This window comes from Chlorocebus sabaeus, chromosome 11 (assembly GCF_047675955.1).
Source record: "Chlorocebus sabaeus isolate Y175 chromosome 11, mChlSab1.0.hap1, whole genome shotgun sequence".
Classification (NCBI taxonomy): domain Eukaryota; kingdom Metazoa; phylum Chordata; class Mammalia; order Primates; family Cercopithecidae; genus Chlorocebus; species Chlorocebus sabaeus.
Window position 1 is genome coordinate 37,880,108 of NC_132914.1, and position 16,694 is coordinate 37,896,801.

The 16,694-nt window shown below is 36.6% G+C and overlaps 1 protein-coding gene across 1 annotated transcript in view; it reads left to right on the forward strand.

Moving 5' to 3' along the window:
* MUC19 (mucin 19, oligomeric) overlaps positions 1-16,694 on the forward strand; it is a 236,587-nt gene that overhangs the window by 85,165 nt on the left and 134,728 nt on the right. Inside the window, 10 exon segments of the mRNA XM_073021301.1 lie at positions 1,930-1,995; positions 2,654-2,729; positions 2,946-3,031; positions 3,670-3,744; positions 3,983-4,117; positions 4,503-4,568; positions 11,997-12,095; positions 13,553-13,654; positions 13,887-13,988; positions 14,360-14,455. Coding sequence (XP_072877402.1) covers positions 1,930-1,995; positions 2,654-2,729; positions 2,946-3,031; positions 3,670-3,744; positions 3,983-4,117; positions 4,503-4,568; positions 11,997-12,095; positions 13,553-13,654; positions 13,887-13,988; positions 14,360-14,455 — 903 coding nt within the window.

A 16,694-nucleotide genomic window follows, 5' to 3' on the forward strand; every position in this document is an offset into this window, starting at 1 on the left:
ATGCATCTGATGCTCATCAAAGTGGAAAACAAATGCTCTAACATTTCCACTCCTTCCTCACTTCCCTCCCAATCTACGCTGCAGTCAATACCATGACAGAATGGACTTCGAAAATCTCAACTATCATCATGTCACTCCACTACTTACAATTCTTCAATTGTTCTGATTGCTTTTAAGATAAATCAAAACTTCTTTACATATATACTGGGTTAAAAGCCATTTCTTTAGTGTATACATGGAACTATTTCTCTTTATGCACTTGCTAACTAATCCATGGCCTAATTTTATTTTTTCTACATTTACTATCCCTTAGCAATTTTCCTGATTTAAACATTATAACTTAAACACTTTATGGAATAAGATATAGTTTACATAAAAATTAATGGTTTAAAGGATATAATCAATGTACAATAGCACAAATTAAGAAAGTGGTTGGTTCCAATCAGGTCAGTAAACTTAAATTTTAGAGTGATGACCATTTGTTTACATTTCTTAAAACCTGCATGGAAATTACTTGGATAATAATGATAAGCCAATCAGCTATCTCTTTTGGTTATGAGGCAGTATATATAAGGATTTTGAGCAGGGCTACTCAAAGTTTGGTCGACAGATGGATACTAGCCAGACTGTTACCAGTTTTTGATGTATTAAGAACTGAAACAGAGAGTAAGTATTTAAAAACATAGCAATTTTACAGGATGATTTTTATGTCTATTAAATAAAGACTTGTGTTTTGTAAGGTTTTACTTTTAAAAATTTCATTTCTCTATTTTATGGCCTTTTTCAAAGTACTAATCTAGCACAGATTGGAAATTTTACAAAGTTGATCTTTTGCTACAGATTGTTTGAGAAACACAGGTTAGAGTATTAACTGTAGTTAGACTGCTTGAATTTGGCTCCTGGATCTGCTGTCGACCAACTTGGTGACCTGGAGCAAGTCATTTAATCACATCTAATAAATAAGAATAATAATATGATTTGTTTCAGAGGAATTTAATAAGAGCAAATGAGTTGGTTTATGTGTAGGGCATTTTTTTTTTGTTTTTGTTTTTTTTTTTGACATGGAGTTTCATTCTTGTTGCCCAGACTGGAGTGTAGTGGTGCGATCTCAGTTCACTGCTACCTCTGCCTCCCGGGTTCAAGCGATTTTCCTGCTTCAGACTTCTGAGTAGCTGGGATTACAGGCACCTGCCACCAGGCCTGGTTAATTTTTGTATTTTTAATAGAGACAGGGTTTTGCCATGTTTGCCAGGCTGGTCTCGAACTCCTGACCTCAGATGATCTACCCGCCTCTGCCTCCAAAAGTGCTGGGATTACAGGCATGAGCCACCATGCCCAGCCAGGGCATTTTTTTAAATACTTTTTTTTTTTTTTTAATCAAAAGTAACCGGAGGCCCTCCGACCCACACCCAGGGAACCAAGCAAAGGAGCTGCAAGCCCTGGACAATCAGGCAAGTTAGGACATGTGCTTCAGCTCCTGTTAAATGGGCGTAGTCAAAACATGCTTTAGCACCTGATAAATGGGCATAATCAAAACATATAAGCTGCTCAAGAAGCTTGAAATGCGACTGGAATCTCCCAGTCTTTTCCTTTAGAAGTATCATATGTTGAAATTACTGCTACTGTGTGTGTTAGGTACGACTGGAGGATTCCTGGGCGCAACCACAGGAGCAGGCAGGGGAAGCACACCGGGAGCATCAGGCAGTGGGGCCACCAGCCCTGGGAACCCAGCAGGCAAGACAAAGACTCTTTTGGGGGCTGTAATTAGGGTCCAACATAAGCTTTGCCAAGACCCCAGAATACGATAATGAGATTAAGTAAATATAACCAAGGGCAATATTTTAGGAAAACAACATGAAACTGAATATCCTGAAATAATTTTTTTGGTAACTATCCATATACATTAAGCACCATTATTCTTCCGAGTAGGAAGAACTGGAGGAGTGGATGCAGCCACCACTGGAGCTGCTGGTGAAAATACATCTGAGAGAGCAGGTACTGGAAGAGCAAAAACATTACGATGCTGTCCTGTGGACACGTGAGCTTTCTGCTCAAAATTTAATCAGAAACAAGGTTTCTTGGGGAATCCAAACATTACGTAAGGCTGTGTGTGCAGAAGATCAGAACTATACCAACAAGGATATGCTGTATACCTAATACTGTGATAGATGCTCTGTGGGATACAGGAAAAGAATAGGGCCATATATTTGTTCTCACTCTACTTCACTTTGGAGAGGAAGGAATAAATATTCCTACAGACATAGATGATAAAGACTAAGAAAGGCAGGAGTTAATTAAGCAAATAAAAGGTGCATGCTGGAGCATAGGGCAATTCTAGTAAGAAGAGACAAGATAATTCAGTGTTGAAGTATTCAGTGTTGAACAGTGAATTATCTGCACGATTACTCTATTTTACGAAGAAAAACTCCTTTATTGTAATCAGTACAATATCAGAGTTTCCTGATTTATTTGATTTACCTTGAACAAGAACTTGTCATGACGTTTATGAGATAGATTCATTTTTTTAAAGAAAAAATGTGTATTTATATGAGATAGATTCATTTTTTAAAGAAAAAAATGTATATTTTAGGTCACTTTTATAAGGATTTAACTTTCTTAGCAGACATTGTTTTTTTCCATGATAAAAAATTAGGCACACTGGGGGTATCTGGAGCAACCCCTGTAGTCGGAGGTGGCAGTACCCTGGGGGAAGCAGGCCCTGGAGCCACAGTTTCTGTAAGATTGACCAGGCTGGACATAATGTCTCAGAAGTTCCCAACCATACCTTCTACACTAAGTAATGCTCTGTAAATTCAGGCTAGAACTAGTATTAGGATGCAGGGCTGAGGAAAGTTGGAGGGATAGTTTCTTTCACTTCCTTTTTCTGGAACCTTCCAAGTAGTCATAGTAACAGAAGTAATAACATATATACCTGCTCCTCTCTTGGTTTCAGGAAGCACAGGAGTTTCTGCAGGCTCCACCACTGCCAGCCCTGAAGCCTCAGTCACAACCTCTGAAAGCAGCAAATCAGGTAAGTAAAAGGGAAAAGTCAGTGAGTATGCAGGAGTAAAATGGAGCGTGTGGATCTCCACATTTTCTTTATTTAGCAGTGCTGTAAAGAACGAAAAGAACTGGAGTTAGGAAGCCCAGTTACTGACCACCGGTATTGCAGGTAGTAATCGGCCATACAGATTCAGACAGAGGTTCCTGTTCTGGAACTTCTGAGTCTGTGAGTCTGGAGTGGGGCTAGGGTCATAGTTTGCAATCCTAACTACAAATTAGAATCAACTAGATAAATGTTTGAAAATACATATTGAAGAATCCGTCACAGACTAATTGAATCTGTCCATGGAAGAAGGGACCAGGCATTAAGTATTTTTAAAAAGCCTCACGGGTCCCACATGCAACCTGGGTTGAGAACCACTAGGTTCAAATATCTGAATATTAAACAAGTAAATAATAAACAAGCTTATTTACAAGGAAGAAGTAAATAAGCACTCTCAGGGATGCCAACAATTGTATATGATTCTCATAATGAATTTTTGGAAAGAGTGAACCATTCCTGGAAATGAAGAAGTGTAAACAAAAGATATTTTGAAAGCAGAGAGTAGCACCCTCTGTTCTGCTAAATCAAAGATCACGATACATATTTATTGTCTATTTTGAAAGGAACTACTGGACCCTCAGTAGGTGGAAAAACTAGAGTCACAAGCAGTGAAGCGACATCATCTGAAGGCGTGTCAGGTGAGTAGAGGATGTCATTCCGAGGCCATGGCTTTTGGTGAAAAGGACAATCTTTCATCAGACCTCTGCAAATTTCACTAAGTATAAATGCCATCCAACAGAAGATAGAAAGGTATATGTTATTAACATTTTCAAGAAAAGTTTTAATTTAGGTTTTCTCCAAGTATTTCCTTCAAAACTGCTATGGCACTGGGTTGTCACAATAATGTATGTGCCCTCCCAACACTGTGTTTGCCAGGTGGAACAGGACAGCCTCTTGGATCTACCGCTGGATCTGACAGTGAAATCACAGCGAGAACATCTTTCACTGGTTCCAGCTTACCTGGGAAACTCACCAGGCCAAGCCCAGGCTCACCTGGTCACTTTAGTGGTGGTGAGTCACAAACCTAGTTGGAACCTCAAATTCTTATAAATTTAAGCGAATTTATAAGGGATCTAATTTTACAACAAATGATCATGGATAGTTTAAGTAGACCCCCTACCTCTTTAAAGAAACCCTGAAATTTGTTCGAAGAGTACTTCATTATAACCATTTATGTAGACTAGGCTTGCCAGAGAAAATATAGGATACCAGTTAATTTGAATTTCACACAAATCAGGAACAATTTTTTTTTTATGATGAGTATGTCCCATGCAATGATCAAAACACGGTGTTGATTGTTTGTCTGGGATTCATTTTTAACTGGGTGTCCTGTATTTTTATTTCGTGATTTTGAAAACTCTGATGCAGACTGAGCACTGTTGCTCTTTTCAATTAGGAACAACTGAAGGGGGAAATGTAGCCACCACTGGAGCTGCTGGTGAAAACACTTCTGGAGCATCGGGTATGGAAAGAGCATAATTAGAATAAATCCAGACAGTAGAAGTGTAATTTTTTTACTTAAAATTTTGTCAGAGACAAGGTTGCCTGGGGAATTTAATTATTATTTGTGTAATGTCAAAACTGCAGAAGATCAGAAATAAATCAAGAAATATTTGTTGTGTGTTCAATATCATCCTGGGGGATACAGACAACGTAAAAGAGGAGTAGAGTAAGGCATTTGTTCTCATAGAACTTCATTTCTGAGCAAAAGAAATTAATATTTATAATACACACAAAGCAAAATCGTGCAAGGCAAAAGATAATCAAAGTGGAGGAATTGTTCAATAACACGCATTGGGGTAAGACTTGAGAGTCAACTCTAGTAAAGTGACTGATTAATTTGTTTAAAACAACGGAATTATTCTATTTTGAAAATAATATATTATAATCAGTGCACTATGAGCTATGTCTATATGCCCCAACTTGAACAAAAACTCAAAATACAAGGAAGCTGAGTGAAATTTTAAGAATCTATTCAACTGCAAGGGAATAAAAAGCAGTTATTCAGGTTTTGGGGAAGGAGGATTAAAAACAAAATATTCTTCAAATCCAGAACCCCCTGCACAAAAGTAGTACAGAATAAAATATAGGTTAACTATTGAATAAGCATTAAAACAGAATGTGATGCACATCAGAGGCAGTCTGTTAAGAGATTGCAAAATCAAAGCAATATATCACTCTTTTATAATATATAGCCAAGCAGATATGACCTACTACACACATGTTCTCAATATAAATGATTATAGTCTTCAAGTAGCAGGACTTGAGAGCACCATTTATTACACATAGCTCATCCTAAATTCGTCTCTGGAAATGAAGCAAGTGAGTAAGTTGTTCACAGCTGAATCAGTGAATAGCCTTCCTTAACCGAATTTCTTACATATTGTATCTCTGTTGTAAATATCTGATGACCTGGTTAAATATTCAAACACACCAAAAATCCTTTTATCACAAGCAGAATGTAATTTAATTAGTCAGAGTATCAACCTGATCCTTAATTTGCACTGACACTAGTAGACTCGAATAGGATTTAAGCTCAAGAAACCAATGGAAAAAAACAAAAACAAAAACAAAAACAGGAAAATGGTGGCTGCATAAATTGGAGTCTATAGGTACCTCTTTCTTCAAATCATAAAGATCAAAACAGAGCCCACACTTACGGTGTTTAGTGGAGACAGAGAAGAGCCAGACTCCAAACACTGGGAATGATGGCTCTGAGGCTCACCGTGGGGCTGAGATATAGGTAAGGGCGTCATAGAAAATAGAGAAGTATAGAGAGGTCCTAATAGTGGTAGAATACTATAATTCTAGTGGTTCAGTCAAGTAGAGTTGAGCCTCAAAAGGAAAGATCCCCAATTTGAGTGGAAAATGCTGAGAGAAAATCTGGGACCTGGCAGGTCAGAGAGCCCTCATGAATGGAGTTGAAAGAGTATTGGAGAGTGCATGGAAGTCTTTGGAAGGGGGAGCAACCCTTGGAACCTGGGTGTCAAAGGAAAAAAATAAGTATGTAAAAATAAAGGTCTCAGTAAAACAGGATAATAATGAAAGCATCAGAAGACAGACAAGGAAAAAGTGCCACTTACAAACAAAGCTTCCTCACTGTAAGAACATAAGAGGGGAGCCCTTTATCTGAGGAATCTGGGAAGCGTATGGAAGCCTCTCTGCTGCCCCCTGCATAGAATCTCCTACTATTACTGGCCCACAAAGCATTGAAAAAAATAATAATAATAAAGAAAAAAAAAGAAATTCCAATATCGATACACAGTTATTCTTTTGTATACATTTTCAAAAACTTTGCAGCAGTAGCAAGCAAATTGTAAAAATCTAGTCATGAAGCTAAAGAATACAAAAACATAACATTAACATAAAACAACTGGCCGGGCGCGGTGGCTCACGCCTGTAATCCCAGCACTTTGGGAGGCCGAGGCGGGCGGATCACGAGGTCAGGAGATCGAGACCATCTTGGCGAACACGGTGAAACCCCGTCTCTACTGAAAATACAAAAAAATTAGCCGGGCATGGTGGCGGGCGCCTGTAGTCCCAGCTTCTAGGGAGGCTGAGGCAGGTGAATGGCGTTAACCCGGGAGGTGGCGGGGCTTGCAGTGAGCGGAGATCGCGCCACGGCACTCCAGCCTGGGCGACAGAGTGAGACTTCGTCTCAAAAAAAAACAAAAAACAAACAAACAAACAAAAAACAACTAAGGAAACAACTGCAGCTACAAAGAGACATCAAAATTATAGATTAAAAATTAAGAGTGGAAATAGATAAACAGCAGGAATGTTACATTGGAATTGGTGAAAACCCAGGAGAAAATGGAAGAAAAAGAAAAATTATCTCAAAAGACCAAATAGCAAATTGCTCCGCTGAGAATAAATAACACTGAAAATACAGCAAGGCTATTAGAGGATAGAACGGAGAAGAGGTACCCTACCCCTGAAATATTGCGGATACTTTCAAAAAAGGTATAATGGGCTAGAGAAGGATATAGTTTTAGGAAACAAACAAAAATATCGAAGATATATTATTGCCATATCTGGAGAAGAAAAAGCAATGAAACAGAGCTAATATTTAAAATTATAAATAAGGAAAAATAGTCTTAATTTAGACAAAAATCCCTAAATCTATGTAGTGAAAGAACCTACCATATACCTGGAAGAATTAATCCTGAAGAGTCAATTCTGTAAAGTATTCGGAAAAACAACTGGACTCGCTTTACTCATAGATAACAGGTAGTAAGTAGTCAAGCGAATTGTTTAAATCTCATGAGCTAAGTACAAGAAGCATCAGTTTACAAAAAAGGAAAAATGAGCTATCAGGAAGAAACTAATGCTCGATTATTTTTATTAATACTGATTTTTAGTGACTTTTTCAAAATTAAGGCATCTTTTAATGTAATTCATAATATTAATAGTAGATCTAAGGGGGAAAAAAAAACAACCCACAGAAGCTAAAATGGTATTTGATAAACATTGACTAATCATTTCTGATGGGAAAAAAAGACCACTTAAAATAATAGGAATGAATGGATATTTCCTTAAAACAGGGCTGGACTTGGTGGCTCATGCCTGTAAGCACTTTGGGAGGCCGAGGCAGGCAGATCACCCGAGGTCAGGAGTTTGAAACCAGCCTGGCCAACATGGCAAAACCCCGTCTCTACTAAAAATATGAAAATTAGTTAGGTGTGGTGGCAGGCGCCTGTAATCCCAGCTACTCGGGAGGCTCAGGCAGGAGAATTGCTTGAACCTGGGAGGCGGAGGTTGCAGTGAGCCAAGATCGCACCACTGCACTCCAGCCTGGGCAACAGAGTGAGACTCTGTCTCACAAAAATAAATAAATAAATAAATAAATAAATAAATAAATAAATAAATGTAAAGTACATATACCTCAGCCACACATGTAGCATCTTAATAAGGAATTTCTAAACTTATTCCACTATCTTCAGGAACAAGATAAAGAGACATACAATCATACTACTATTTAATATTTTCTGGTTATTAATAAATTGGATTATGTAGGAATTGAAAGCATAGAATTTGAAACAGAAAATATTAAACTATTTCTATTTACAGATGGCATAATAGTGTACCTGCAGAACCCTAGAGAATCAATGGAAAAACTATAAGCAGTAAAATAATTTAATAAGGTACCAAGACACAAGATTAATCTATAAAAATTAAGTCTACATAAATACAAATAACAAGTTAAAATATATATTTGAAGGGCAAAGTCCAATTTATATAAACAACAAATAAGATAAATTACCCTGGAATAATCCAAACAAGATAAAACTTACATGAGGAAAACGTTAAAACTCTACTTAAAGACACAAAAGCAGTTTTGACCAAATGGAAAGGCAATATGTATCAGTGTGCACAAGACCCCTTCAAGTTTTGAGACTCGCTAGAAGGACTCACAAGACTCAATATAGAATCACACTCATGGCTGTGATTTATTGCCAAGCAAAATCAGCAAAGGGAAAAAGTGCATAAAGCAAATCAAAAACTAGAATAATAGAAGATGCGAATTCAATTACAGAGAACAAGAACTATAAGTGATTCTTAAACCTCTGAGAAAATGATCAACTTCACACAAGAAAAATGTAAACCAAAACTACACTGAGATACCATTCCTCACTTTTTAGATTGGCAGAAATCCAAAAGTGTGACAACAGCCCTGTTGACAGTTCTGGAAAGAAACAGGTGGTGCTCTACGCATTGCTGGTGGGAGCACAAAATGTTACAGTTCCAACGAGGGTAACTTGGCAAAATCTAACAGAATTACAGACTTGTTTATCCTTTGACCCAGAAATCCCACTTTTAGTACTCCTGAAGCTAGACAACCAAAATATAAAATAACATACATAAACTTTTCATACTGGCATTTTTTTAATAGAGAAAGCCTGGAAACAACTCATCAAATACACATTGAATAAAAGATGACAAAAAGCAGCACTAGGCCATCCTAATAGAAGAGTGAGAAAGATCTCTATGTACTGATCTAGTTATTTCCAGAATTTATTGTAAAGGAAAAAAAGAAATCAGAATTGTATATACCATTTATACCTTTATGAAAAAAGAGGGGTGTGTGTATGTGTGTGTACATATATGTATATATGTTTTGTAAGGATATGAATTATATATACATATGCAAATATGCATACAAAAAACACAGAAGATAAACTAAAAACTAGTGAAAGTCATTACTTATAGGGAATAAACCAAAACAGCAGAATTTTGAGTTCTCAGAGTATTCTTTTAGATAGAATTTTGGCTTTTGAAAAGGAAAATGTCATATGTATTTTTAAAAACACAATTAAATCAAAATAAAAAAAGCAAACCCTAAAACTGAAAACCAACCAAAACAAGTGAACCTAATTGAATATCAAATTATAATCACATGGAGAAAATAATTATTTCACATGACTTTAAAACACAGTAATCAGACAGTATATGCTAGTGTCATGTATTTTAATGGCAAAAAGACTGCTAGGAAATTTTAAACTTCATTCAGTAATTTTCTTCTCAGTAGTTACATGAGTGTTCTCACTTTGAAATGGTTTTCTATATATTACAGAATAAAACAATTAGTAGTTATATAAGTGTTATTAGAAATCAAGATTTTAAATGTAAGAGAAAAGAAATACAATAATTAAATCAGGGCTGGACAAAGTGCTCACGCCTGTGATCCCAGTACTTTGGGAGGCTGAGGCCAGCAGACTGCTTGAGCCCTGGAGCTTAAGAGCAGCCTGGGCAACATAGTGAGACTCCCATCTCTACAAAATAAAAAATACAAAAGATTAACTACACATGGTGGCACATGCCTGTATCCTAGCTACTTGGGAGGTTGAAGTGGAGAATCACCTGAGCCCAGAAGTCGAGGCTGTAATGAGCAGTGATTGCACCACTGCACTCCACCTTGGGAGAAGGAGTGAGATCCTGTCTCAAAAAAAAAAAAAGAAAAAAAGAGATCAAATAATTAAGTAAATTTCTGTAATGTTCCATTTGAGTGGGAAATATAAACTTACGATCTATATATCATTTATATAAATCTAAATATATGATATATATAGAAAATGTATATTTTTATATACTAGAAATATATACAAACATCACAAATATGTGTGATATACCTAAATATAGGTATAAATATATATACTTCTAACATATGGAAATATATGTCTTCCAATATAATACATTTATTATCTATATATTTATTAATCTTTGTATCTTCCACTTCTGGCCACTGAAATGGCCTAAAAGCAGTGGTACCCTAACAGTAGTGTGCACCCTTTGTCAGCTAGTTTGCAGTCATAAATTTCTGTGTTCACTCTTGCTTGGAGAAATGGTTAATTCCAGGCCTTGGACAAGAAAAGTACAAGGTCAGTTTGGGACTTCTTGAGTCAGAAAATGAGGAAGCATTCAAGGACTAAGGGAGCTCTGCCTAAATGACAAGGGCGCTAAACTGCATGAGTTCTTGTTGACCAAATTTGGAGAATTTTGAGCACTGAAAAAATAATTATTTGTAATAGATTGAGACCTGTTGATAATATTGAAACATACATACCCCCAGTGATAATTAATAAAAAGAAACCACCACAGCAACATTTGATAATGGTGGTGGTGACTATCATGTCGAGTCCTTATTCTGGAGATTGGTAATTAAAGAGAAAAATTAATCAATTATCACCTATTTTTATTAGAAACTATGGATCAAGATATTCAAATAGTTCCAGTTGATCAGAGAAATCTATTTAAAGAAAAATTCCAACTAATAAATGTTGAAAAAAGACACAATTGGAAAAATCGCTGTTTTGAAACCCTGAATAAAATAGACAAGGAGCATAAATAAATGCTGAAAACATTGGGTGAAAGGTTGACTAGGACTTGGATGTTTGCCTGATGTGAAAGTATCACCCAACAGATTACTTGCTAATTGCAGAATCGAAAAATGCTTTATACTGGAGAGTTCTGGCTGCCACCACCTAAACCTAGTGATCAAACATAGCATCACTGATAGTGGGGACTTGATGTTATGTGTCTCCTTTTGTGATCCTAGAAATTATTCCTGCCCAAAATGATGAACCTGAAAGGAATCAAGTTCTTATATCCCTTTCTAGATATTCTAAATTTAGCTCTTATCCATGATGTCAATTAACTTATTCTTTTATCCTCTGGATGCTCTGCAAACTGAAAATGAATATAAGAGTTTAATTGCAATACAAGACCAACCTTTTCAATGTTATAAAATAGAATTAGAATTTCTGCTGGGAGAGATAGGGAATTTACATTTTTAATAGGCTCACCAGATGATTCTTACACACGTTAATGTTGAAGAATTACTACATTCCATATTCTTAAGCAGAGAAGGTATTTGTGATGAAGAATATTGACCTGTTAATTGGGTAAAGTGGAAACAACTGCAATATTTTAGGTAGGAGGAAGGAAGACATGAATTTGGGTGGTGGAAGTAGCCATAGAAACATCATTCATAAATAATGAAGTTGAGTTTAACAATTTTTTCATACTACTTTTATCCTCCTCTTTCTCCTCCTTCTCTTCCTCCTCATCCTCCCTCTTCTTCAAAACAAAACAAAGCAAAACAAAACAAAACAAAACAGGAACAACCAGAATATCGGGTGAATTGACTACACTGGCAGGAAGGATGACTGGGATGCCAGGCAGTGAGTTGGGATTTCGTATTGAGTAAATAGCTAAATAATCACAGAAGCTTATTCATTCAAATCAATTGCATTGATCAGAAACAAAGCTATTGAAATACTCAGACAAAAGGATAAATAATGGGGATGTCTAAGAATATTTAACCGTTGCCTTAATTTCCTAGAAACTTTGGAAATTAATGTAATCCTAGCTGCCTTTGTATGTTGACCAGGTTCAACAGAAGGGTCCGTGGAAGCCACCACCAGAGCAGGCAGTGGAAACACAGCTGGAACATCAGGTACTAGGGCCACTGGTCCTGGAAACACAGCAGGTAAGACAAAGCACATTTTGTTGTCAGAGCAATGGTCAAACACAAAGATCTTATATATAATTAGTGCAAGTCCAAGTGAGTTTTTAAAAAACGAGTTAATTATAAGAGAATGAGGAAAATTCTAGCAATAATAAGTTTAATAATGAACTTTTGTCAAAAAGCATTTGCAGCAATCTATAGGCAGAACCTCGTTATTTTTCAAATTGGATACAATTGGAAGATCAGATACCGCAACCTCTTTAGCCTCCCGTGAAGTCGCATTTGAAATATTATTTATATCTAAAGTTATATTTAATTAGCAGAAGTGTGAGCTCTGATATCAAAATTTAATTTATCAAGAGATTATGAAGAATTTAGTACTTGTAAATAGATAAATGCAAATGTTACCGGAAAGTGCGGGAATCCTGATGAAGTACATTCTTAGAGAGGAGTGGAAAACAGTTCTGAGCTGGTAGGGTTGAAAAAATAGTAGTAGCAGGGTTTATTTAAATATGTAGTACACTCTGAAACACAAGACAGAGTGGACTGCTTGAAAGAATGAGCCAGCTGCAGCTAGTGCTGGGGGACTGCTTTTATGAGAATCTTACCTGATTATTCATGAAGGGGCGTGAGGGAGGTGTTACTTGCATGCATGTTTCAAGATGTCTTTTTCGGTGACCATGCTCTGTTGTTGTACATGCTAGTACACACATTGCATGTCTCATTAGCATTTAAAATCTCCACTCAGGGATGCGCTTTTTACTATTATAATGAGCAAAAGTCTACTCCAGGACAATTTTTTGGAGGAGTGTGTGTGCTCATCAGGAGGGAAAGTCCCTCACCTGATTATCTCCAGCTAGGGCCTGGTAAGTCCCCTTCAAGGCAAGAGGAGCTCAACCACAAGGCCAGAAGTAGCCAGTGTAGCTGTTGTCTTTTTGCTGCCTGTCAATGGGTGGCACTGACTATGAGGTGACAGCATCTCCAGGACGTGTTTTCCCAGGGGGTTCCCTTGCCTGCTCGTTTCTGGCTATCTGCCTACCTTAACACAAACCATTGTATTTTGACGAGACAATATTTATTGAGAGCTTAGTAATGTGTTAGGTACCAGAAGATGCTCTTATACTTACAAAGCTTAGAATTTTTAAGAAGAAAGTAATATTTAAACACATGAAAAAAGCAAAAAGTTAAGGAATATAGCAATGGGTAAATGGTGCAGTTTGGAGAAGAATTTACTCTGAAATTATAACTTGTAGGTAATTCTAGAAAGAGGCACATTCAGTGTCAAAGGCAAACAAGGATTGTGATGGTGTAATAGTGCCTTATCAGATTAACATGTATACCCTTCCTAAGCAAGAAGTCCTAATATCACTAAACTGTGTAAATATTATGAGTATAAATATGCTGGAAGAGATTTCCAAGTTGTTTCAGGTCACAGTGATTGAATAAAAGTGAGTTTCTTAAACGGTTTTCTCTGAAAGTCTCAGGCACACCTGTGGTATCACCTGGAGCAACTCCTGGAGCTCCAGGTAGCAGCACCCCTGGGGAAGCAGGCATTGGGGCCACCAGTTTTGGAAAATCAGGCAAGTCTGGACATGACTCCTTAACAGTTCTCAATCCTACCTTCCTCAGCAGTGTGTGATGTGGACTATTGGTCAGGCTATAACTGACATTAAATGTCAGAGCAAAGGGAAAGCGTAGAGAAGATGCCGTTAATCCACTATACTTTAGAAATCTCAGTTCTGTGCTATCAGCATGGAGTAGGGACCAGTATATTTGCAGCAGTGAGCCTGAACCATTGTTGTTGATAACCAGGGACCCCGACAGTATCTGCTGCTTCAACTACCAGTAGCCCTGTGAGTAAACACACCAATGCAGCCTCAGCCTCAGCAGTGACAATCTCTGGAAGCAAACCAGGTAGGTAAAATGGGGGACCCAGCACTTGCCAAGGGGCAATATAGGATGTTCGTGTAATACTGTTCCTCAGAATCAATGTCATGCTGTTAAGCAAGTAAATCACTTAAGCTCTGTAACCTCTGTTTTCTTATCTGTAAAATGTGGGTCAAAGTGATCTACTTTGTGAGCTTGGGATGAGGAGCCAAGGAAATAATGAATAGTGTATGTCAAAGTACGTTTTTTAAATGTGGAAAGGATCATTATTTTTATCGATACAGAAAACTGAAGATTTCTGTAATTTTTAGGTGGAAGTTAGTTTAAGTGAGAATTGGTTATCTCATAGCTTAAGAAATTCTGTGAATGTGTCCTTTCCATTTCTGCCATTGCCACAGGTACACCTGGAACACCGGGTGGTACGACTAGTGGAGGTGAAATTACATCTGGGCAGTCCAGCAGTGGTACCACCACAGGCTCTTCAAATACACCAGGTGAGATTAGCAAAGCGCTAAAAGGTCACAAAAATGGGAGTCAATGTAGAAACTTGTTTATAAAAGCTTATTCAGTAGGGCATTAATTCCGTTGAAAATCTTTCCTGCTTGAAACTTAGAGCACTGTTATTTAAATATTCTGTGAATCCATTAAAGATGTTGCCATTGCATGCTTTGTTATTCAGTATTTATGCACTATGGAGGTATCAATTAGTGCATTACCTCAAATCACAGATAATAAAAATGATCTGATAGTTTAGATATTTTCCATTATTAAACTAAACTAGTGCAGCATTTTAAACCTGATGTTGTCACATGGCCAATTTAGAAATCACTGGAATGTTACTTGATAAAACCATAATGGAGTTAAATTAGAAAAAAAAAAAGCAATAGTGACCCTCTAACACTATCTCACGGTTGGTCCATAATTGTTGTTTTTGAGTTAAGGGCTTCTTAGGGTGTATTTGCTCATTTAGTTACAATTTCATTGTCTAAGTTCTGCATTTTTCCACACAAAATAACTTATGCAACAAGCTAACATAATTCAATATAAGCTAAAAGTAATAAATAATTACAAAATAATATGCTAGTTATTTTTGCAAATCATTGATTATATGATTTTCCCATAATACAAATATTTAAGAGTTCAATAAATTCTCTGCCACGAATAATATAATATGCTGTTGGGCATTAAAAGATTGTCTTAGATCAGCAGATTATTCAAATTTCAAACTAGAATTCTTTTTTTGCAATCTTTTGCAAAACCCCACTGTCTTTAGTATTAGAAATTATTGTGGTTTAAAGTATTAGCATATTTTCCCATATGTTCTTTATTGAACAGAGATCTAGAACCTTAATGAACAGCTTTCCCCATTTCTAAGAACAATTTAGAAAGTAACACTGCCTTCTGAATTGTTTAAAAATTCAGAAATCAGTTTTCTTCCTGAAACCTCTACACATGCGTTTTTAAAAGTCTTCTTTTCTAGAATTTGCAAGTAGGGCATGTCTATAACTCATTTGTTCAAAGCTGACTTGTTGAGGAAATACGTAAGCTATACAGTGGGTGTTGCAGATCCCTTTCTAAACAATGTTTGTGCCTCATAAGACTTAACTTGTTTGAAATGACTAAAGAGATACATTACCAATCAATTTATTTATTTATATTTAAATACTTCTCAGAAAATAAGCCAAAAAATGCCTGAAAAATGTAATTAGTAGGATAAAATATTAGTAGATAAAGCCACTTATATCTTAGTTTCTACTGGATATATTTAATACAATATTATTTGTAATGTAAACATATGAAGCAGTCATTAACCATTATATAATATTATGTATAAGTTATCTTAATCTGTTTTAACAAAGGTAAAAACGATCATCAGTAAACAACTATATAAAGTATAAAATGGACAAATGTTTTCACATGTATTAACTTACTTAAATCTTACAGACACCCTATGCAGTCAATAATATATTAGTAATTATTTACATTTTATCTAGGAAAACTCCATGTGTTTACCCCAAAGTCACAGGATGAGTATGTTGTTAGGCCAAGTCTGGGCGTGGATTGTTGATTCTTCATCCAGTCATTATCGTTTACTAGACAGACCACCAACATGGTAGATTTCGGTTAAAACTGGAGGAAGATCTTGTCACATTGCCTATCTTTGTTTACAGTTGTGTTCCTAGTGCCTAGCTCAGTTTCTGTTTGGCTACTTGATAAGTATCTGGTGGATATCTGGTAAATAATTCAGTAAGTGAATAGTAATTCCCAGGCTGGTAAGGGATAGAGAGGTTTTATTCTCATCAATGAGGTAAAATAACAGGTTGTATGGAAAGGAACCTTCTGGAAGGATTGGAGCCGTCAAGGGGTAGTGAACTCTTTTCTGCTCTACTCAGGTAGTGGAGTTTTGCTGGAAACATGTACCCATACACACACAGACACACCGCTGTGCAGATCCATGTCTCCACAGATCCAAGGTTTCCATCTTTATCTGGTTCCTTAGTGGTATTCTTGATATATTAGGATCTTCAGAACCAGAGCCTTCTGGGTGATACTGGATTTCCCTTTATGCGCACACCTCTTCTCTGAGTCTTCCCCATATTAGAAAATGTTACCATCACTGACTCAATTCACTCAGGTAAAAATATTATCGTCATCCTTGATGGTTCTCTTTTTTTTTTTTGTACCTCCCATATCTAAACAAGGCCTGTTAATGCTACTTCCAATACATATCCC